This window comes from Bufo gargarizans, chromosome 9 (assembly GCF_014858855.1).
Source record: "Bufo gargarizans isolate SCDJY-AF-19 chromosome 9, ASM1485885v1, whole genome shotgun sequence".
NCBI lineage: Eukaryota > Metazoa > Chordata > Amphibia > Anura > Bufonidae > Bufo > Bufo gargarizans.
Genome location: NC_058088.1, coordinates 177,450,714 through 177,475,241, shown reverse-complemented (window position 1 = coordinate 177,475,241; position 24,528 = coordinate 177,450,714). Strand labels below are relative to the sequence as shown.

At 47.7% G+C, this 24,528-nt stretch overlaps 1 protein-coding gene across 1 annotated transcript in view; it reads left to right on the top strand.

Moving 5' to 3' along the window:
* The first annotated feature begins 611 nt into the window (after positions 1-611).
* LOC122946046 (semaphorin-3F-like) overlaps positions 612-24,528 on the top strand; it is an 81,428-nt gene continuing 57,511 nt past the window's right edge. Inside the window, exons 1-2 of the mRNA XM_044305343.1 lie at positions 612-1,217; positions 5,268-5,379. Of these exons, the coding sequence (XP_044161278.1) occupies positions 5,280-5,379 (100 nt within the window). The 5' untranslated portion in view covers positions 612-1,217; positions 5,268-5,279. The remainder of the gene's footprint in view (positions 1,218-5,267; positions 5,380-24,528) is intronic.

The following is a 24,528-nucleotide window of genomic DNA, read 5'->3' as shown; positions in this document are numbered from 1 at the left end:
AATGTTTTGGGGCACGGGGTTGCACGTACGAAAATAGTATAAAGTTGAAAGGATCCTTTTTGAAATTGAGAAGACTGTGAACAGCACGTTAAACAAATTCCTTCCCCGGGGTTCCTTTGTGCTGATTAGTGATATGCTTCTACGGATGCCACATGGACTTGATCTTCCACCTAAGTGCCTGGTCAAAAGGGCCTCACGGCTAGAGGTACACGCATGGTGGTACGCTCTCCATTACATCGAGCTGCTCCTACGTTGTGGGCATGTCAGAGGTTAATTGCATGGTAATGGCAACCTGGAGAGTTCAGGGCTTCACACGGTTCCAGCTCTCCTCTTCTCTCCTCGTCTAGGCATTACTAGTATTACCAAATTGAACTCTTGGACCTCAGCCCCCTCCATAGTGCCGCTCATTTTGTCTCTCAGGTGTTTGGGTCTTGTGGCTCCTTATCTCATGACTAATCTTGTTCTCCTTCTGACTCCCCTTGTACTTGTGAATTGGAATCAGGTAGTTTTCTGCCAGTCTTATTCCTTCCCTTTAATCTTCTCCCCTCCCTCATACCTCTGGCTGGGTTGTCCCTCCCTCTATGCTTACTCTTATTCGCTCTCTTTTAACACCCCCCCTATATTCCCTCTTCTCTCTCTCCCCTTTCCTTCTCCCTCCTCCCTTCTCCACTGTTTCTCTCCCCCTTTCCTTATTCACTCCAACAGAATGGAAAGTCGAGCTGTCAGGTTCTGTCAGTCTGGAGCCTCCTTCATACAGTCACACTTTGCTCTACCGACATAACTGCACGGACCTGGTGGCTAAGTACTAAACTGAGGCTGTGCACGTAACCCGCCCCGTCCTCAGGTTTATTGCTGGTCGTAGGCTGCAAGAATTGCCGAAGCCCTTTTACCTTTTTTGTTGGAACGCTTGGACTGGTGACCACCTGCAGACCATTCACACTTACCACCCATTCTCCTGCTCTTCTGACATATTCACCTTGCTTGTATGCAACTTGCCAACCAACCAACCGGAAAAAAAAAGTAGTGACTTCTCTCTAGGTGGTATACACAGCCGGATACACCTACCTGTCAATCTGACAGCTCGCATGTTGCCTCCAACGATCACGCCGACTTCCCGTAATGCACGTTTCGAAATGGTACAAAGTCACATCAGCTGATTGGGGATATCTGCCTCCTGCTCCCTTTATCGAATCCTTTCTCGCAAGAACATATCTGAGGTATGTACCACTTAAATCTTCTCGTAAAACATTCTGCTCGGCCAAGTCATTTCACCGACTGGTCAACACTTATTTAGGGTACTTTCACACTAGCGTTTTTCTTTTCCGGTATAGAGTTTCGTCCTAGGGGCTCAATACAAAAAAAAAGATCAGTTTTATCCTAATGCATTCTGAATGGAGAGCAATCTGTTCAGGATGCATCCGTTCAGTCCCTCTTACGGTTTTTGGCCGAAGAAAATACCGCAGCATGCTGCAGTTTTCTCTCCGGCCAAAAATACTGATCACTTGCCGGATCCGGCATTAAATTACATTGCAGTGCATTAAAATTGCCTCATTGACGGATCCACATGCGCAGACCTTTAAATCTGTGAAAATAAATAAATACTGGATCCGTTTTTCCGGATGACACCAGAGAGACGGATCGGGTATTTCAATGCATTTGTCAGACGGATCGATCCGGATTGCCTCTGGATCCGGCAGGCAGTTCCGGTGACGGAATCCTCTGACGCAAGTGTGAAAGTAGCGTTAGTTTTTTGGAGTGTTTAATTTCAGAATATTTTTTTTTCCTTTTGCGTACCCGTTAAGTATCATCTTCAGGGTTTACCGCTGAGACAATTTGTACATGATGATGATGATGATGATGATGATGATGATGATGAGCTTTGAGTGGTGGAGGAAGTGTCTTGTCTCTTCCACCACTTACCTTAGGATCATTGTCCTAATCTGCTATGTGTCTTTTGTTATATTCTGTATTGATTTTCCTGCGCTCGCTCGAGTCCCGTCTCTTCTATACTTTCCACTCGCTGTTTCCCCATTCACACCCTCACTTCTGACTTGTCCTTCTCTCACCTTTTTTCTAATTGACAAGTTCATCTCCCACTACAAGTCTCCTCCCTGTCTGGGCTTTTTTGAGCTTCCCTCTTTAACTTCATCCCTCCATCCTCTTGTCGAGTTCTTTTTTCTTCCCCTATTCTTTTTTTTTCTTCTTCTTCTTCCTCCCTGCCTTCCAGCATGTTCTCCCTCTCCCTCCCATCCAACCTCCTTTGTAAGTTGGGAAAGCACAGAGCTGCCTCCGTATCTAGCGCCTGGTACGAGGTGTCCCAGGTTTGAGAGGTGGTGGATGGCTGGGTTGTGCAAGCTCTCTCTCTCCAAACTGACAGATCGGCATCCTTCCCTTTTCTAAACCCTAGAATCATATCTCTGCCAAAAATAAGTATTTACGCTCCTTAACCCTTCCCCCACCCCAGTGACGTTAGCACTGATTAAAAGGGAAAACCTTATTGTCTCGTTCCTAATGTACCGTTTCCCAGAATCTCTTCATGCACAAAATAATGAGACGCTGCAGATTAAATGCTTAATAGGTTTATCAGAGCTAAATGGTTTCTAGAATGGATCAGAGAGTTGCATTTCCCAGCAGGTATCCTCGTCATCACAGCAGCACCGTCGACTCTTATACTTGCAGAGTTTCATGCACTTTACCTATATATGTATTCACCTGGGGGTGCGATTTCCCTTTAAAGAAAGACAGAAACTAAACTTTGGCACGTCAGTCCGAAAACAAAAACCACTACGTGTGATCCGGCCTGGCTATAAATCACAGTTTGTGTCGCAATCTAGGCAATTTCAGCACGCACGTTCCTGAAAACAATCTGGTTGGGACGGCAAAAGCTAACATGTCGCTTCCTAAGACTTAAAAATACAAGCAATTTCCTATAAGAAACCTCACGGATTCTAAAACTGTAAGGTCACTCCCTTGTGTATCCTCCTGAAGGACACCCTGTTATAAAGGACTTCCTTTTTACCGCAGTATATTCTCACGCTCCTTCCCTTACACACAAATCCCTTTGGATGCCCTGGGCCGAAAAAAGTACAATAGTTTTGTACAAAGTGAGTTTGCATCCTAATTTGACCCAGAAATGCTGTGCCCGGCACCGCTTCCTGGTCATTGTTAGTTATAGAATAATTTCAGGCTTCCATTTTCGGAACCTTTTTTTTTTTTTTTTTTTTTTTTTGTACGAGGACCACACAAGATATGTGTTTTGACTTTTTTTTTTTAAGGCAAAACTGCAATCTGTGATCATTTGCATTCTAATGACGTAAAACTATGTAAAACGATGCAAGTAGATAATAAATAAAATCCCAAAACTGGTCTAAATGCAAAAAAGTAAAATAAAAAAAAGCTGTGAAATAGAGAACACTATGTGGATATTGTAAGAAAGGGGAAGGCGGACAATCCTGGGGTTTTTAATACAGAGCAAAGACTAAGAAAATCTTTCCTAAAGACGCATTGCGGATACTGGGGAATGTGATTTTTGATTTCACACTGGAATTTCGGGGCAAAATCCTCTTCTATTGCATGTGGAATTTGTTGTGAGTTTTGCTGTGAATTCACCCCTGAAATGCCCGGACAGGTAGGTCACTTTCCAGTCTTTTAAAATCTCACCCACCTTTGCTGCTACCCGCCAATCTGTCTGGAAAATCTGCGGCTTATCTGCCACGTGTGAACATCATCTGATTTCACATGATTTCATAAACATAAAAATGATGGATATGTACTTCAGTCTCAGGGGGTCCAGGAAGCTGAGATATGGGATGCTGTTATAGCTTTTAGGATAATTACCAATAAATATCCTCATTTCTCAGCTTCCTGGGGCCCTTTCAGTTTGATCCTGACGGGGAGAGTGGGGATTTAACTACTGGGTTTTCTAGTTTTGGGTGGCCAATATATAGGGACCTCCCGCCGACCGTCTGAAGGGAAAGAGAGATTGAGCATGTTGGATTTCACCATGTTCGATCCTTGGCTCCCATGGGAGATGCATCTGGCCAAGGCTTATTCCCTCTCGCCACCTGACTTGTCTGAGGTGAGGAGGCATGTTTCAGTGGGAAGGAGTAGTAGGAGGCCAGCGTTAGGCCTCATACACACGGCCGTTGTTTCGGTCCGCATCCGAGCCGCCGTTTTGGTGGCTCGGATGCGGACCCATTCAATTCAACGGGGCCGCAAAAGATGCGGACAGCACTCCGTGTGCTGTCCGCATCAGTTGCTCCTTTCCATGGTCCGCAAAAAAAATAAAAATATAACCTGTCCTATTCTTGTCTGCGTTTTACAGACAAGAATAGGCAGTTATAATAGTGGCTGTCCGTGCCGTTCCGCAAATGGACACCATCCGTGTTTTGCGGGTCTGCGATTTGCGGACCGCAAAGCACACAACGGTCGTGGGCATGAGGCTTTAGGCTTACATTTAGGCCTCCGACTGTTTTTCCGATCTGCCTTTTTTTTGCATTTATTTCTGTGGAGCCTCAAAAATGCGGACAGCGTACGGATGTCATCCGCGCGGCCATTCCACAACTTATAGAACATGTCCTATTCTTGTCCATTTTCTGGACAAGAATAGCTATTTCTATAATAGGGACCGAAGAAAGTGCGGGCGGTAGATGTAGTTTGCGGCTGCAGAATCCATACCGTCGTGTGAATGTAGCCGTATAGCGATTATTAGGGTCATAAATAAAAGTTCTCTCCGACTCTGATTTATAAAGCACATTACATATAGGAGTTCACACGCCGGCTGGGCTCCCGCAGGGCTCGGAGCGTAACAGCAGGGGCACATATCTACGTAAGCCTATTATATCTTCCGTCATTAGGTGATCACACTCTTATGAGTCCCGCAAAGCAAAATAAATGAACAGATTTCCTCTTCATTGTCCGCCCGCGATTCTGGGATGCTTATTTTTATCAGTTTGACTAATGTCCGCATCATTTTCCTTTTTCACTCCGAAGGAAAGGAAATTTCCCGGTACATCCCAGCAGTGACAGGGCAGATTAGATAAGGTAATTTTCAGCAAACACAGATCTGCTCCACAGTACAGCAATAAAATCTCATATCCTGCCATGAGCCGCCCCGGTCAGTCTGACGGTACGCCCTTTTTTTTTTTTTGATTGTCCTGTAAGGTGATCTGTCCTTGAGCCCAGTGAGGCATTGAATGGGAGATTATTGTGATGTTACTGTGGGAATGTCGGTGTGTAAACTTTTGTCACTCTCTCCTTGTGTCTAGGTTAGTGGCAACATGCTGGTGTCCGCGCTGCCGTCTCTACTCCTCCTGCTTCTCAGTTTTTCCGTGAGGACATGGACCTCCAGACCGGCACGTGTCTACCTGTCATACAAAGGTAAGACGAAATCATTAGCGCGCTTTGCAAGGAAATGCACCGGCTTTCCTTTTGTACGCGGTATCCACATCTGTCGCATTGGCTGGATGAATCCAAACTCAGATGGACTTTGCTTTATATTTTTCTCAATATCCTAGCAGAATAAATCTTTTTTTGTGGGGGGGGGGGGGGGTGGGTAAATACCTTCTCAGTTTGCTGTCACTGTTAACCGTGATAATAGGATGAAGCTCAACTTTTCACAGAGGTCAGATAATGATCAGGTCCATCATTATAAGTATTTACGTGCAAGGGTTAAACAGAGTTGTCTCACTTCAGCAAATGGCATTTATCACGTAAAGAAAGTAAATACCAGGCACTTACTAATGTATTGTGATTGTCCATATTGCCTCCTTTGCTGGCTTGATTTGTCAATCATATTGCACAAGGCTCATCTCCAGGGGTTACGACCACACTGCAATCCAGCATCGGTGGCCGTTCTTGCACATGACAGAAAAAGGCACCGGCCTGTGTGGTGTCCGGGACCCCAGGAGTGCACATAGGCCTATAATATTGGCCCATTCTATGTTTCTTTAATGTGCAAGCACGACCACCACTGCTGGATTACAGTGATGGAAAAACAAATCAAGCCAGCAAAGGAAGCAATATGGACAATCACAATACATTAGTAAGTGCCTTGTAATAACTTTCTCTACATGATACAAATGCTATTTGCTGAAGTGAGACAGCCCCTTTAATCACAGCAGTCAAGGAAATGAAAGTTGATAGGGCCCTGCTGTTTGTATGATTGTGTATTTGTAGGATTTTCAAGATCATTTGGAATGAATCTGCATTAACTGCATACATCAGGTTATTTATAGAGCTGCGTTCACGATCCTGCGGGCTTCAGAGCTGAACTCTCCCAGGGTTCCTTGCTGACGAAGTGTCTGCACAGGGCTGGGTTTGATGGTTTACATGCTGGAAAGTGTTGCCTTTACACTGTGCACTGATCTGATGTAGAAGAAGCTAAAAGTCCTCATACATCTCAGCTGGTGGCCGAAGCAGCTTGCTCGGCCGATAGCTATTCTTACCGACATCCCCCATCATGCATGTGTTTTCAGTGGAGAGAGGGGGATGAGCCGCTGCAAGACAATCCTAGACACAAGACTCCCATGTAATTGGGAGGTAGTCAGCAAATCTCGGCAAAATTGGTAGGTTTGGCCAACTTTCTTCTAATATATATGGGCACCCTAAAGGGGTTGTCCAGGATTAGAAAAACATGGCTCTTTTACTCCAAAAACACCCTCCACTCGCCCATAGGTAGTGTCTGATGTGGCAGCTCAGCTCCATTGAAGTGAATGTGGCTGAGCTGTAATACCACACGCTACCTGTGGACAGGTGTGGTGCTGTTTTAGGAAGAAAGCAGCCACATTTTTCTGGCCCTTTAATTGTCGCACTGTATTTTAGGAGCGGATGAATGAGTTGTCTCACAAGGACAACCATTTTTAAAGCTGAGTTGGCGCAGTATTTACCTGATCACCGCAGGTTCAGCTTCTCTTACCCCCGGCGATCAGCTGCTACCATCGGGGAAGCCATTGGCAGCATTATATGGCATCTATTCAAAAGTATATTGCATGGATGCGCGCCAGGTCTTCCAGAGCGTTCTGACTCATGGGGGAGGCGGGGTGTCACTATACTAACACTGTATACGGACAGGGGTCATCATCTTGAGACAACCCATTTAAAGGGAGTGGGAGGGACACTTTCACTTAAAGAGGTTATCCTATGAGTAATGTAAAAAATGAAAATCAGACATCATATAGGACATTGCAATCTCTTTCTAAGAAAGCTAGAACCAGCCCTAGACCTCACATGGATCCAGAGATCTCCCCATTCATTGCTCCAATTTATATCAAGCTGAAAGCTCAAGGGAAGTGTCCTTTCTGTTGCAGCTCAGGGGGAATGTCCTTTCTGTTGCAGCTCAGGGGGAATGTCCTTTCTGTTGCAGCTCAGGGGGCATGTCCTTTCTGTTGCAGCTCAGGGGGCATGTCCTTTCTGTTGCAGCTCAGGGGGCATGTCCTTTCTGTTGCAGCTCAGGGGGCATGTCCTTTCTGTTGCAGCTTTCTTCTTGTCACAGCTCGGGAGGCAGGAAGGATTAAGGATGAAACTGAGCATGTGCGGCCATCTCAGTGAGCCGGACAAAGAAATAAGAAAAAACAAACAAACAGCAGGTGGCGCTATACAGATACATTTTATAGAATAAATCAGTGACTATGCAAAATTTTTTATGACATGCATTTGCAAAAGTATTCAGATCCTGGTGCTGGTTTGAAAAATTTAGAATATTTCTGGGAGGATGACCGCCTTTAATCTTGATATATAGTTACTACAGCTTCAGTCCCAGTGTTTTTCGCTGAGCAGCCCTGTCTCCGTGTTTACTACAGCCCACTGTGCACTTGTCCCAACACAGGCGGTAATGGAGGGGTATGTGACCCCATTCACACGACCGTATTTGTGGTCTGCATCCAATCCGCATTTTTTTTGCGGATCAGATGCGGCCCCAAAAAATGCAGACAGCACACAGTGTACTGTCCACATCCTTATGTCTGTTCCACAGTACCGCAATTAATATAAAACATGTCCTGTTCTTGTCCATTTTGAGGACAAGAATAGGCATTTTTACAATGGGTCCGCAAAAAACAAACAAACAAAAAAAACGATGTAACGCGGGCATCACACAGACTGCATCCGTATTTTATGCAGACTGCAAAATACATATGCACCCTTATACTGTGCACTAGTCTCCCATGCCATGCGCAGTCTTATTTCATGAAGGCCTAGTCCCCCCTCCTTCATTAGCGGCCATGTTGGGACCACAGCGCAAAACTGGAGTATAGTGCAGACTCTAGCCCCTGATTAATAATGCAATGCCTTGACCAGTGCAGCTCATTTTTGCACCTTTGCAGACGTTAATTCAGTTCTGTAATATAACGACATTCCTAGAATTTTAACGCTGATGAATATTCACCGGCAGACAATACGTTGCAGCTTGCAGCAGTGCGTAATCTGTGAATGGGATCCAGTCTGTCATAAATTAGTCTGTGGTCTGCCAGTCAAAAGCAGGAAAGCCACAGGGGTGGGAGGAACTGGAATTTCCCATGTCAGGCTGTGACAGCAATCCTAACAGTTCATTAGGGATTTGCTATTTAAGCAGTTCCCTTTAATATTGCAAACAGGTATGTAACATGACAAGCACCTGCCTGCCGTACTGTCATAGGAGATGGGGGGGGGGACGTATTGTTCTGAGGACTGACACCTGCACCGTACACCATTTCTTTCCTGACCTCGGGTGTCACGAGCCCTGCAGGCAGGATCCCTCTCATTGCCTGCCATACAAGTGTCCCATGGGGGGGTGACCTTTTGCCATAAGGTCATCAAGGAGGGGGAGAAGAGATTACCTTGTGTTTTTGTGTGTATTTGACCTCTAACCTTAAAGGGTCGCAAGAAGGTGAAGAATTGTCTCCTTGTGTTTCCTCCTGAAGGAATTTGGAGCGCTGGGTGGGGGGCACTGTTGGCGGACTCTTGATATTGACCGGTGAACAATGAAGGGCTGTTTAACACCTATCCTTCCATAAACAAGCTGGCGTAATAAAAGAAAAAAAAAAATCCGTCACCATTTTGTACAGTTTTTTGGCCGTAAAGCGGAGGCCATGCCATCTTTACAGCTCTTGGCAACCAGTCGTACACACGCTCATGTTACAAGCAACAGCAGATTTTCCCGATATGGTGAATTAGTAGGAAAAAGGCTCCAGGAATGACCGGACTTTTAGAAGTCTACGAGCGGGACCTGAACTTACGAAGCGGGTGCAAGAGTCACGCTGAGTGTTAACGCGTCCCCGACGCTGATTACTCAAAGAACAAAGGCGAAAGGGGGGGGGGGGCAGTTGTCGGGATTTTGACGTACTTTGTTCTTGACAAGCGCATCCCAAAAATACCACGCTTACCTCAGCGCAGCCGCGGGGGCCTATTAATAGGGAGCACTGAGCCCCGCTATCTGTGTGTATGTGACAGCTGGGTCTTTATCCCTCAAGTCACTGGGTGCGCCTGGGGGACACCCTCTGAGCTATCCTATGTGTCAGACCATATCTATGTATATGAGCTCACAGCCGGTGCATGCTTACTGTATGCGAACCAGTCAGGGTTTATGAGAAATTTTAAGCAGCTCTAGCCGACAGCAGATCCTCCTACGTTGTCGTAAATCTTCACTTACCCGGGTTCGCAGCTCTTTCCCGTATTTAAGTTGTTATTTCAGTAGTCGGGTTTACCTTGATTTATCTGTCCCATCAAAATTCCTCCCCGTGAGTCTGAAGTGACCGGTCGCACATATTGGTTGAAATCCTGGTGTCATTCCTTAGAGCGGACGTCATGAGTCCATGGATAGCTCTCTCGTTTCTGTTCATGTTCTGTATATAGTGAAGCAGCTGTAAATATAAGGGTATTGCCTTTTGACTATCCAGCATTTGAATCGTGGCCTACACAAGTGATTCGGGCACTTGGATGGTAACCGCGGCGGTAAGGAAACCGAATTCCTGCAAGCGGCATCTGCCAAATACAAGCGTAGTATATGGCGCTCTATGTACTGTGCATGGCATGAGATGCTTCATAGGGCTAGCGGGGTTATTATCAGAATAAATCCTAATTATAGGGATTTTCAATTATATTACGTTATTACATTCCCTAATAAAAATGGCTCTAAATTAGGCTTTAACTTGAAAAGGGTGGCCCCCATCTCAGACCTCCTGTAATTTGGGTGCCAACATGGCTTCTGGCTTCCTTGAGCTTAACCTGAGGAGGCTTTGACCAGTCAATCAAAAGAGGCGTAATATTACATGGCGGTCACAAAAGGAGTTTTCAGAGACCCTAAAAAAAATTGAGCCGAAGGCTCTGGTGTTCCAGGTGGACTTTGTTTCCGTTACATTGGCAAACATGTGGCCAAATACTCGTTGTGATTGCAGCAGCCAATCGGTTGCCTCAGTGGTCATGTGGAGCGGTTGGCATATTATCGCTGCAGCAGCAGAAACAAAGACCACGGGAGCAACCAGAGCAGCACCGCTGGGATTGAGCATGTGAGTATTGCTTTTTTTCAAATCTTATTACATTCCCGGTCTTCATCTCTATTTTTTTTTAAGCTCTCGAAAAACCCCTTTAAGCTTGAGTCCGCCAGATTAAGAGTTGCAGCTTGTTGGCTGCGATCCATTCCGGCTCATCGAGGAGGGGTCCCTTTTACGGTGTCCATATGTCCTAACGGAGCACATGTATAGGGGGTTATCATGATGGTGCAATGTCTTTTAAGAACCTTTTTCTTGCCTTCCCATCGGTGAGATTCCCACCACTTCCACTTTGGCCTGGTGAAAAAACCTTTCCAGTCCCGAAACGCGTTGCTGTTCACCCATCATATTTCAGCGGGATAAAAGCTGAGTTTGGTATCAAAATCTGCCTCGTTCACCATGCATTTTTTTCCCTTGTTTTTTGGGGAGATCCCAAATTGAGCAGCTGGCTGCATTCCTGAACTGGTTTAGGACATTAGCAGGTCACTTTGAATTATTTTGCTGCGTGAAGTGGATAATTATGGATATTGCAGTCGTGTGACATGACAGATATGATGGAAAACTTTCTCCACATGGACAACCATTCGCCTTCGACGAGCTCCTCTTAAAGGCTATGTACAGCTTTGGAGGCAATTTTTTTTCAATTATTGCATTGTACTGGTTTTGAACTAAAAATCATTTTATTCAATTGGTCTTTATAAAAAATATGGAGCCCTTTTTTTCTGTACAGAGCTGAGATGCTGCAGTAGCTGCCTGTGGATTTTCTGTCTTTTCCGTCATTTGGGGAGCTGACGGGCTCCTTATCTCTGCTCTCTGACCTTATAGCTCAATCCTTATCTTACTGATAACAATGTGGCTTAAATAAGTGTTTATGACCTCTTAGTAATTTAGAGATAAGGTTTATTAGATGACCAGCACAAAGTGAAAGTGAAAGTACCAGTCACACTGAAAAACAGTTAACCCTTTGTGACAGAATGGCTCAATATTTTCAATAAAGGCCAATTGAAAATATGATTTTTAGCCCAAAATTGCCTCCGAAGGTAGCCTTTTAAAGGCGCGTGTATGCTGGACTATTTTCTAGTCGATCATACAGACAATTATTTGCCAGTTTTAAAGGTGCTGCCGATCACATGATGTTTGCTCATTTGTCGGGTGAATTCATAGTTTAGGCAGACACCTAAATCACAGACCCATGCTGTGTGTACAGGGATCTGCTGCTCCGAAACAATGAATCTATACGAAGATGAGCAATTGCACTAGCCATCGCTCATCCCTATACAGTGGAGATGATTGCTGCATGCAAATGCAGCTCTCACCTCCTCTGACGAGCAGGCAATTATCGGGAATTGCCTGCTCATTTGACGCGTGTAAATGTGCCTTTAGACTGGTGCACAACCAGCCAGTGCGCCGGACATCCTCGTCTCACATCCTGAATGTCCACTACACATCTGCCCTTCGTAGACGTCCATACCTTCCCGGACGCTATCAGTCCTTGGTCGGTGGCTGTCTGCCCTTGGTGTACAGAGGAGAGGCGGTAACCCCTTGCTCGCACACAATCTGTGTAATTGGGGAGAACAGAAACCGTCCATTGTTGTCTGCTGCACTAATGCACTGTGAGCTGTAACAGCTGCCTGCAGATAAACCGTATATATTCTGGCACTAGGTAACCTAGATGTCCCGTGGGAGAGATGCCCCTTTTCTCCATATGGAAGATAGAAAATATAGAGGGAGAGAATGTCCAAATGTGCAAATCCCCCTTAATAACGTAGTGAATGTAGCTGCAATGTTTTGTAACCAAAGACAACTACCAAATATTCTGTCCTATTAGTCTGGAGCTATGCGGTGGGGTAAGCCTATTAATTCCTTGTGTGGCGCTTTTTGTCTTGTGTTGAAAGACTTTTTATTGTCTTGTGTTCTACAGTTGTATGTCCCGCTGCTAGTCATGACTTTTCCTAGCGTGCCCGACCAGATTTGCAAAAGAGCAATTTTTTTAATTTTTTTTTTTACTGCCAGTGTAGAGAACGTCTGTACAACTAAGGCCTCTTGCACACGACCATATGTATTTTTAAAACGGATCCGCAAAAAATACGTATGACATCTATGCATTCTGTATTTTGCGGAACGGAACAGCTGGACCGTAACAAAACAGTACTATCCTTGTCCATAATGCGGACAATAATAGGACGTGTTCTATTTTTTGGCGGAACGGAAATACGGAAACGGAAAGCATGGACCAAAAACGTGTGACATCTGTGTTGTGACTGTGGTTTTCATGGAGTTATGGACTATAATGTGCGTGAGGGATCCAGAATCATGGACAGAAATAAGTTGTGCTTCCGTGGAGTCAAAATGGAATCATGGTCCGTGGAAAACCACTGATGCGTGAGAAGGCACATTGAAGTCAATGGATACGTTATAGTCTTGCGGAACACAGACAGCCCACGTCACTGAAGTGTGAATGAGGCCTTAGTGTTGGGCTCCACAGTGTCACTTGGTCACCCCCCCCAATCATGAAAAAATCTCAGGGTTAGGGCTCATGCACACGACCGTATGTATTTTGGGGTCCGCAAAAAATACGGATGACGTCCTCCGTGTGCATTCCGCATTTTTCAGAATGGAACAGCTGGCCCATAATAGAATAGTACTGTCCTTGTCTGTTACGCAGACAATAATAGGTCATGTTCTATTTTTTTGCTGAACAGACATATGGACATACAGACATACGGACACGAAATGCACACAGAGTCATTTAAAAAAAAAATTACGGCCCCATTGAAGTGAATGGTTCCGCAAAAGAGAATGGGCACGGAAACAAAATATGTTTGTGTACATGAAGCCTTACACAAAGACATGAGAAACCCTCTTCTAGATTATAAATTAGATGCAATGAAATCAGGGGATGTCACTATATTACCACTACGGTGGCTCTGACTACTAGAGGGTGTACTAGGAAAGCTGAGTGACAACCACTATAGTTGCCATTACTTCTCCTTCAGTGGTTGTCGCCCATCTTTACCTAACCTCTGAATGGCATATCTGCCAAGTGATACAGCGATCATTTCCCTGGCCCTGAATCTTACATTACTAGACAGATAAAGAGTCGGGGAAAGTTCGCTGACCACCCCTATAGCAGCGGTAATTTGCTGCTGTCACTTTTGGAAAACAAGAGAAAAAATATATAACATTCACCGATAAGAAACGTCTGACTTTGTGAATGAGTGGACAGAATTTCTCATTTTTGACAGAAGTATCCTGTAACTTATGCCTCAGTGACCTTTAAGTGTCACTTGCCAACATTTGTGCAGATTTATTGTCGCTGTCACGGGGGTCAGGTCTTGGCTTGGGTAAAAACATATTCATTGGCTCCGTCTCAGCGGCATTAAAAAAAAAAATTGGTCTGCTGATAATAAATGTGTCTGCTGCTAGCAAATGGCCATGGACGGGAACAAACATGCTCTGCGCCTGCTCAGACGTGTGGTATACGTGCTCCAGTTCTGTAGGACTGATTGATAGAAACGTAGATGTGTGATACATTCACTTATGGACAGTATGGGAAACATTATCAATTGTACCATGTATGTCCAACCTTTAACACCATTTAGTTTTTTCTTTCTACAGACCTCCAGATCGCTTGCATAGACATAGAGTTAAATGATACAATTCTGCCACCACTAGGGGGAGCTCAGGAGCTTACTGTATACGTTTTATACATTGCGCCTAATTATAACACTAGTTTAATTGTATCATATAAAGAGGTTATGCTGGCTGACCTGCTGCATGTGCATCTGTTTTGGTCCCATGTTCATATGTGCCCACATTGCTGAAAAAAATAATGATTTACCATATGCAAATGAGCCTCTAGGAGCAACGGGGGCGTTGTCGTTACACCTAGAGGTTCTGCTGTCTCTGCAGCTGTTGCACCCTCTGCACTTTGATTGAAAGCCCCAGGCATGATGATGCTTACACTGGCTGACTCTGTTAGGCCTCATGCACACCGCCGTTGTTTGGGCCCGCATCCGAGCCACCGTTTTTGCGGCTCGGATGCGGACCCATTCAATTCAATGGGGCCGCAAAAGATGCTGTCCGCATCCGTGGCTCCGTTCCCCGGCCCCGGTAAAAAATATAACATGTCCTATTCTTGTCCGCGCTTAGCGGACAAGAAAAGGCATTTATATTGCCGGCGCCCATTCCGTTTCCGCAAATTGCGGAAGGCACCACGGGAGGCTTCAGTTTTTTCCATATCAGCGGTTTGCGGACTGCAAAAAAACGGCACAGCCGTGTGCATGAGGCCTTAATCAGAGAGCAGAGGGCGCGGCATTTGCAGAGAGAGCAGAGCCTCTAGGTGTAACCGCAACACCCCCATTGCTCCTAGAGGCTCATTTGCATAAATTAAAACCTCATTTTTCTCAGCAATGCGGGCACATATGAAGATGATGCCTTCCGCTGCCAAGCGCACATGTAACAGGTCAGCCAGTGTCATAGGTACAAAGCTGCTGACAGATGCCCTTTTAACCCTATGTTTGCATGGAGCAGTTGGAGTGCTATATCAGAAAATTGGAGCTCAGACTGCTCCAAAGATATATCAAGAAATCGGTCAGAAAAGGGTTGTCCACCTCTGAAACACTTTCACCGCTCTTCGCTCCCCACTTATTAGCTTTTTGAATGGACGGGGATCACGTGTGCCGCTGAAGCCAGTGATTTGCCCCAGCGGTGATGCGGATTCTCTGAAGGAGTAAAAGACAGAGGTCAGGAAACCGGCCTACATTTTGGCAACAGCTGCTCCTGTGTGAAGATTATTACATATTTTTTACGTCTTGTGCGGAGGACATTTCAGCCACTTCCTCGCATCCGTTTCCGTGAATATCGTAGAGCAGTTCTGTGTCATATTTCTTTAATGGGATTTGCAGCCCACCAATTTCCAAAATTTTTCCAAGGAAGTTTATTTAAGGGAAAGATTAACCCCCCCCTCCCCGGTATATTCATTAGGAAATATGACATCAAATCAAAGATATGCGCATTCTGCAAAGTCAGCCTCCCCATGTATTACTAACCGTGGCCCTGAGAGCAGTTCATTACTGCAGGGTGGGGGATGGGAAGCGACCACTTCTGTGGCTGTCCAATGATGTCATCCAGCGCTTCACACTGCAAAATCTGTAGCTACTTATGGTACAGAATATGTCAATATTAATAATCTGTGGCAACGAGGTCATTATGCCAGCCCGGGCCGGGTATATTATCCAGTCGGCAGTATCTCCTAATAAAATGCCATTTTGGAACTGGATCTGCATAAAGGGTTGAGTAACTCATTGCAGAAAGTTGTCAGACACGTCCTTGACAGCTTAGCAGAGCTGCTATGCAAAAGTGACATCGTTTCAGAAGAATGCAGTGTAGAAAACCAGGACGTATTTCTCAGCGGCGCTCGACCAAACATTGCAATATAGTAGAAGGTTTCTTCATTGTAAAGGCAACGAATTGTCTCCTTCGCCAGGCAGTTAATACAGACATTGACCGTGTCGGACTGGGATACCCAGGGCCCACCAGTAAAATTCATTCCGGAGGCCCACTGTAAAGCTACATGCATATACTACGTACCCACACTACCCAGTTTTTTTATATGGACATACGCATGCCTCCCAAGTGTCCCTCTTTTCGGGGGACAGTCCCTCTTTTTGATCCAAGTCCCTCTGTCCCTCTTTCATCCTTAAATGTCCCTCTTTTTGACCAGGGGAATTGATGCATAAATGTGCATTAATTGCTCCTTACTAAAGTGTCTGTACGGTTTCTACCTGTAGATTAGACCAGAACTTCATTATTTGGTGCAATTTGGACCTTACAATATCTATAATCTGATGATTTATGTGCTAATATTTAACTGAATATTGAAGCGCATGAAAAGAATAGTCCCAGCTGCTCCACTTGCTGTAAAAAAATAAAATAAAGGAACTTATACTCACCTAACCGATCCCCAGCTACGGCTTCGGGTGGAGTTAGAGGAGAGGCCTAGTATGAAAAAAATGTAAGCGATGCGTGCCGCACATATTGTCCCTCTTTGCAATTTTCAAAAGTTGGGAGGTATGCATACGCAATGTGCTGTATATCATCTCAGCCAGTCTATCTTATATGTTAGTCCACTTGAGCAGGGGGTAAAGGGACTAGCGGCCCACCTTGCTCAGGGGCCCATCGGGGGATTCACCTGTTCCCCCATGGGCCAGTCCAAGCCTGGACATTGATAATAGTGCTCCCATTTACCAGTATCGTTTTGGCCCGCAGGTCTGTCACTGGAGTCCGGATAAGGGGAGACGTGGCGGCATGATTGGGATCTTACAGCATTAGTGGGAACAGATACATTGCATAAATTCTGATGATATTAAAGTTCTGGAAAACCCTTTAAAGCAGGCATGCTCAACCTGCGGCCCTCCAGCTGTTGCAAAACTACAACTCCCAGCATTCTCGGACAGCCTACAGCTATCAACCTACAGCAGGGCATTGTGGGAGTTGTAGTTTTATAACAGCTGGAGGGCCTCAGGTTGAGCATCCCTGCTTTAAAGTATAAATCGGAGCATTGAAAATTCAGAATTTCCGAGACTCCAAAAGGGTTTTCCAAGAATTTCCTACTCTGCATAGGTCATCGGTATCTGATCTGCAGGGTTCCGACCCCCAGGACCCACGCTGATCAGCTGTTTGGGAAGGCACCAAGCACAGCGCCATACATAGTTGTCATGGTCTTACCTCCTTGCTGTTCCCTTCGTTTGACATGTGCTGGCGGCCATCTTGGTTTCTGGGTTTTCTTGTAGCCTCCCACCCTGCGGCTCCTCCTTCCCACTGGGAGGAGCTGGATGCCTAGCTCATATATATAGGAGGTCTGTGGCTTCAGTTCCTTGCTTGGTCCTCCTGTGTTCACATGCTTCCAAGACTGCTGCTGCTTCTGGTTCCTGATCCTGGCCTCGTCTGACTACCCCGTTGGTTCCTGATTCCGGCTTCGTCTGACTACCCCGTTGGTTCCTGATTCCGGCTTCGTCTGACTACCCCGTTGGTTCCTGTTCCTGGCTTCGTCTGACTACCCTTCTGGTTCCTGACCTCTGTCTCCGCAAGACTCTGCTTCGGTTTAGCCATCCGTTCGGACTTTGCTACGGCTTACTCTTCAATAAAACCTTCTTATTTTCCACTTATCTCTTGTTGTACGTCTGGTTCATGGTTCCATGACATTAGGACCAAGCCATGAATTCTGACGGTACAGGGCCACCATCGCTACCTACGCTGGTTGCCAGACTTGATCAGCAGGATCACCTGTTGGGTCGGTTCGCTGTGGCGTTGCAAACCCTGCTTGAACGCACGGCTCATTTAGCTTCCGTTGCCGATGGGTCGGTTGTCGCTCCTGGGCCCGCTCCCACTGCCGCTCCGGTTGTTGCGCCAGAGTCTACCCTGACACCTGTTGCTGCGCCTGTGGTGTTTCAGGGTATGACCGGTTCTGCCCCCCTTCCACAGCGCTTTGGGGGAGAGCCAACTCAGTGCCGAGGTTTCCTTAACCAGGTGGGCATTTACTTCGAGTTGCTGCCACATGCCTTTCCTACTGAGAGATCAAGGGTGGGCTTCTTGATCTCGCTGCTCTCGGACAAGGCCTTGGCCTGGGCCAGCCCTTTATGGGAGAACAACAATCCGGTGGTTGCCGAGTTTTCCGGTTTTGTTGCTTCTCTTCGGAAGGTATTCGATGTGCCGGCTCGTGCTGCCTCTGCTGCGAAGCTCCTTATGTCCATCAGACAGGGTTCACGATCCGTAGCTGAATACGCCATTGAGTTTCGTACCCTGGCAGCAGAGGTGGGCTGGAATAATGAGGCTCTGGTCGCTGCTTTCTCTCATGGTCTCTCGGATGCCTTGAAGGATGAGGTTGCAGCTAAGGACCTACCAGTGGAGCTCGAGTCTCTTATTTCTTTCCTGATTTTGATTGACACCAGACTCAGGGAGAGACCTTCCTTTAAGGAGAGCCTGCGGAGGTCTCCTAACAGATTGGCGCCTACGTTTGCTGTCCCACCCGTGCCTCCCTCTCCTCCCACGCCTCCTGGGGATGACTTGTCTGGGGGTGAACCCATGCAGCGGGGGTTTGCTCGCCTGTCTGAGGGGGAGAGGGTACTCCGGAGACGCGAGGGCCGATGCATGTACTGTGGTCTCGGTGGGCATTTTCGGTTGGCATGTCCGAACCGTCCGGGAGAACGCTCGCACCTGAGGTCCTGTCGGGGGCAGATCTTGGGTGGAGTCTCCTCGTCCCCGGTTTCCCGTGTTGACAAACCACTGATCACGGTTGTCCTCTCCTGGGTCGGGGGCTCGGTGACGACCCAGGCGTTGGTGGACTCTGGTGCTGGTGGTTTGTTCATTGATAGAGTGTTCGTTGCCGCCAATTCCATTCCTCTGCAGCCTCGAGGTTCCCCACTGGCTCTTGAGGCGATAGACGGCAGACCCCTTCTGCCGCCACACGTGACTCATGAGACCCTTCCAGTGGGGATGGCCATTGGTGCCGTTCACAGAGAGTCGGTCTGTCTCCAGGTTATTTCGTCTCCACACTACTCGGTGGTCTTGGGGTACCCCTGGCTCCAGAAGCATAATCCGACTTTCGATTGGAGATCGGTCGAGATCCTCTCGTGGTCACCGCAGTGTGGGGCTAGTTGCATCCATGGGCCTGTCAAGTTGCTGTGTACTTCCTCGGACTCTCTGTTGCCTCCTGAATACGAAGAGTACCGGGATGTATTCGATAAGGTGCGCGCGGTTGCCCTACCTCCGCACCGCCCATACGATTGTGCCATAGAGTTACAATCCGGTGCCGTTCCTCCTCGTGGCAAAGTCTATCCACTGTCGGTAGCGGAGAATGAGGCCATGGAGGAGTACGTGAGGGAGGCGCTTTCACGCGGACACATTCGCAAATCCTCGTCCCCGGCAGGGGCTGGATTTTTCTTTGTGAAAAAGAAGGGCGGCGAGTTGAGGCCTTGCATCGATTACAGGGGTCTCAATCGCATCACGATCAAGAACGCTTACCCGATACCCTTGATTTCCGAGCTGTTCGATCGCCTCAAAGGGGCCACGGTCTTTACCAAACTCGACCTGAGGGCGGCATATAACCTGGTAAGGATCAAGGCGGGCGATGAGTGGAAGACCGCGTTTAACACCAGGACCGGTCATTATGAATCCTTGGTTATGCCCTTTGGGTTGTGCAATGCGCCCGCAGTCTTCCAGGAATTCATCAACGATGTTTTCCGTGACCTGTTGCAGCAGTGTGTGGTGGTCTATTTGGATGACATCTTGGTATATTCTGCATCCATGGAGGCCCACATTCTGGATGTCAGACGAGTGTTGCAACGCTTACGAGAGAACAAGCTGTTCGGTAAGCTTGAGAAATGCGAATTTCACCGATCCCAGGTAACCTTCTTAGGTTACATCATTTCCGCTGAGGGGTTCTCCATGGATCCTGAGAAGGTTTCGGCTGTCTTACAGTGGCCCCAGCCCAGTGGGCTTCGTGCCCTGCAGCGCTTTTTGGGCTTCGCCAATTATTATCGGAAGTTCATCAGGGACTTTTCCATGCTAGCCAAGCCTCTCACGGATCTGACCAGGAAGGGCAGTAATCCTCAGGTCTGGCCGCTCGAGGCCATCCGAGCTTTTGAGGCTCTAAAGTCCGCCTTTGTGTCGGCTCCGATTCTGTCGCATCCCAACCCTGGGTTGCCTTTTGTCCTCGAGGTGGACGCGTCTGAGACGGGAGTAGGCGCCCTCCTGTCTCAGCGTAGAACACCAGAGGGTCCCCTGCTTCCTTGTGGGTTTTACTCCCGGAAACTGTCTTCCGCGGAGTGCAACTATCAGATTGGTGACAGGGAGTTATTGGCCATCGTGCAGGCCCTTAAAGAATGGAGGCACTTGCTCGAGGGCTCGGTGGTTCCGGTTCTCATCCTGACGGACCACAAGAATCTGACCTACCTCTCTGAGGCCAAGAGATTGACACCACGTCAGGCCAGATGGGCTCTGTTCTTGTCACGTTTTAATTACGTGGTCTCCTACCTACCCGGCTCCAAGAACATCAGAGCGGATGCCTTATCACGGCAGTACTCCGAGCTGTCCGGGGAGGAGTCGATTCCGACTACGGTCATACCCCCGAATCAGATCCTGGCCGCTATTCGCACCAGCCTGACTTCTCCTCTGGGTGAGCAGATTTTGGCGGCTCAATCTGGTGCTCCCTCTGGGAGACCCAACGGCAGATGTTTTGTGCCTGAGGAGTTGCGCACTCGGTTGTTGCGAACCTACCATAACTCCAAGGCCGCGGGGCACCCTGGAAAGAATCAGCTGTCCTGGGCGGTTTCACGTCTGTTCTGGTGGCCTTCTCTACGTTCCGACATCGCCGCATATGTAGCGGCATGCTCCGTTTGTGCCCAGAGTAAGTCCCCTCGGCACCTTCCGTTGGGCCTTTTGCAACCCATAGCCACCGGGGAGCGTCCATGGTCACACCTGGGGATGGATTTCATTGTGGACCTCCCTGCATCCCGAGGCCATACGGTCATTCTCATGATTGTGGATCGGTTTTCCAAAATGTGCCACTGTGTTCCTCTCAAGAAGTTACCCTCTGCACAAGAGTTGGCCTCGATTTTTGCCAGGGAGGTCTTCCGGTTGCACGGTTTGCCCAAGGAGATTGTGTCGGATCGGGGGAGTCAGTTTGTGTCCAGGTTCTGGCGCGCCTTTTGCTCCCAGTTGGGGATTCATCTCTCTTTCTCCTCGGCCTACCACCCTCAGTCCAATGGGGCCGCAGAACGATCCAATCAGGCCTTGGAGCAATTCCTTCGTTGCTATGTCTCCGATCACCAAGACAATTGGGTTGACCTCCTGCCTTGGGCTGAGTTTGCCAGGAACACGGCGGTGAACTCTTCCTCTGGGACGTCTCCCTTCATGGCCAATTATGGGTTCCAACCTGCCGTGTTACCGGAGGTATTCTCTCCCCAGGATATTCCGGCTGTGGAGGATCACCTTTCCGTCCTACGTGCTTCTTGGGTACAGATCCAGAGGTCCCTTGAGGTCTCTGCGCAGCGCCAGAAACTCCAGGCTGATCGCAGACGAGCGCCCGCTCCTTCCTACCAGGTCGGAGACCGCGTATGGTTGTCCACCCGCAACCTCAACCTTCGAGTGCCCACTCCCAAGCTGGCGCCTCGCTTTGTTGGTCCCTTCCGAGTGCTTCGCAGGGTAAACCCGGTAGCCTATGCCCTTGCGCTTCCTCCTGGCATGCGGATCTCCAACGTGTTTCATGTCTCCCTGTTGAAGCCACTGGTGTGTAATCGTTTCACTTCCTCGATTCCTCGGCCTCGTCCGGTCCAAGTGGGCAATCGTGAGGAGTATGAGGTGAGCAATATCCTGGACTCACGCCTGGTCCGCGGCCGGGTGCAGTTTTTGGTCCATTGGCGTGGTTATGGTCCAGAGGAGCGTTCCTGGGTTCCCTCCGCAGATGTCCATGCTCCTGTCTTGCTCCGAGCCTTCCACGCACGCTTCCCTCAGAAACCGTTCCTTACTCCGCGGAGGAGGGGCCCTTGAGGGGGAGGTACTGTCATGGTCTTACCTCCTTGCTGTTCCCTTCGTTTGACATGTGCTGGCGGCCATCTTGGTTTCTGGGTTTTCTTGTAGCCTCCCACCCTGCGGCTCCTCCTTCCCACTGGGAGGAGCTGGATGCCTAGCTCATATATATAGGAGGTCTGTGGCTTCAGTTCCTTGCTTGGTCCTCCTGTGTTCACATGCTTCCAAGACTGCTGCTGCTTCTGGTTCCTGATCCTGGCCTCGTCTGACTACCCCGTTGGTTCCTGATTCCGGCTTCGTCTGACTACCCCGTTGGTTCCTGATTCCGGCTTCGTCTGACTACCCCGTTGGTTCCTGTTCCTGGCTTCGTCTGACTACCCTTCTGGTTCCTGACCTCTGTCTCCGCAAGACCCTGCTTCGGTTTAGCCATCCGTTCGGACTTTGCTACGGCTTACTCTTCAATAAAACCTTCTTATTTTCCACTTATCTCTTGTTGTACGTCTGGTTCATGGTTCCATGACAATAGTACAGTGGCCGTGATTGGTATCACAGCTCAGCCCCATTCACTTCATTGCGGCTGAGCCATGTAAACGACGAACGTGATGTCTGCGAGAAGGCAGCAGTGCTGCTGCAAGCGCCGGTCCCTTCTCAAACAGCTGATCGGCGAGTGTCCCTGGTGTCGGACCCCCACTGATCAGATACTGATGACTTATCCAGAGGCAGGTCGAGCAGACTGTATGGGAGCGCCGGCTGTCTCCAACACTCCCATAGAAATCAGGGAAATGGTACCCCTGTTCTCGGGATCGACGGTGGTCCCAGCGGTCGGACCCCAGTGATCAATTAGTTATCCCCAATCCTGTGTATGGGGGATAACGTGCAAACTTGGCACATCCCATTGAATTTCTTATTTTGTCACCCTCTGGTGTTCCCTGGTAGTGCATATTTACTAACATTTAACTATATCCCAATTAAGCTTTATCTCCAGGACCACCCCCCAAATGCCCACTTTTGACTGTTTTAGAAAAAAGCCCCGCCGTGGTCCCAAGAACATCCCGACAAAATTGGAACTGTTGGTGTACCTGGTAGTTTGCGCCTGCTGAATATCAGGAAGCCAAGCCAATATGGGCCTCATTTAACACCTCTGGCACTGTTTCCTATAGCAATCTACCACAATGCAGCTTTTCATTGGATAACATGGGCACCAAAAGAAGTTTTTCCTGTCGGACGGATTTGGTAAATGAGGTTTACTGTGATAGCCGACTATTCATTATTGGCAAGGACCTCCAGGTATACCCTCCCATCCTTTCTGACATTGGCCATGGAGCGACCGGCAGTGCGGTTAGTGAGCCAACCATATAACAAGCAGAGAGTATCATGCATGGGTGCTATTAATTGGCATTGGACCCATGCACGATACTCGTCGGGCGTCTTATGGCTATCTTTCAGTGTGCAGTTGCAAGATCACCCAAGATCAGACGGCAGAGTACCCTTGGAGGGGGAATTCAAGATTTGGGTTGTGATCATTGAAGATACAGGCGCAACACAGAAGTTACAGGCGCAACGCAGACGTTACAGGCGCAACGCAGAAGTATCACCTGTCGCCACACATTTCGATAGAAGCCTATATACCCGTATATACGCAGACCGCAGGGTCTATAAATGTCACCCAGTGTGTGGTAGACCGTAAGGAACTGCAGCGGAGAATGCGATCAGATGGTGAGTTTCACCATTTGTTTCTCATCTTTGTGAGCCTGCCTTGTGCACTGTGAATCTGGAATGGGGCCACATACCAGACAAAGAATGCCTTATGATGGGTGAGAAAAAGAGCGGAACAAAACCCCTCCACTGTAAAAAGAAGAAAAAAAAATCACAATGCAGATAAAGGTGACTTTATGAGCGTGCGGACCTTCCAGGCTTTCGAAGGGAAAGCTGCTGTGCAACGCACGGAAATATAATTTTATTAACCCAGTAATAGCTGCAAAACCTTGTATCTGCAGAAGGACGCCGCTCTGTCCTTATGTTACATGATGCAGGAACTAAAGTCATGTCCATGTGCGCCGCTCTCTGACCGACTGCCTGGGCAGCAGGGTTCAATCACTATGGGATTAGCTGGATTATAATAAAATCTAGTTTATAACTCCAAGAAATCAAAAAGTCCCCAATAAATACAAGTCTGTGAATCGTCCTCTTCTGTCAAGACGTAAAATTCATTTCAGCTGTTCCTTATACCCGTATCTCCTGATTTTCTGAAGGCAGATCTGCCCAGTTGTGCCGTAATACACATGCCTTCTGTTGTCACTGCTCAGCTAGGCGGGCTCGCCCTTCGGGATGCATAGAGAGGTAGGTGGCCACCCATGTCTGAGCCGTAATGCAGGGAGTATTTGGTTGTCAACCAGTGTAACAACCAGAGTGGCATTACCACTTCTTCGACCCGCTTCTATCTCTAATAAGCTAATATAATGTCATCTTGTGTATTTATTTTAGGTCCACTACACTGTGCATTCCTATTTCTAATGTAACTGTTATGTTCAAATGT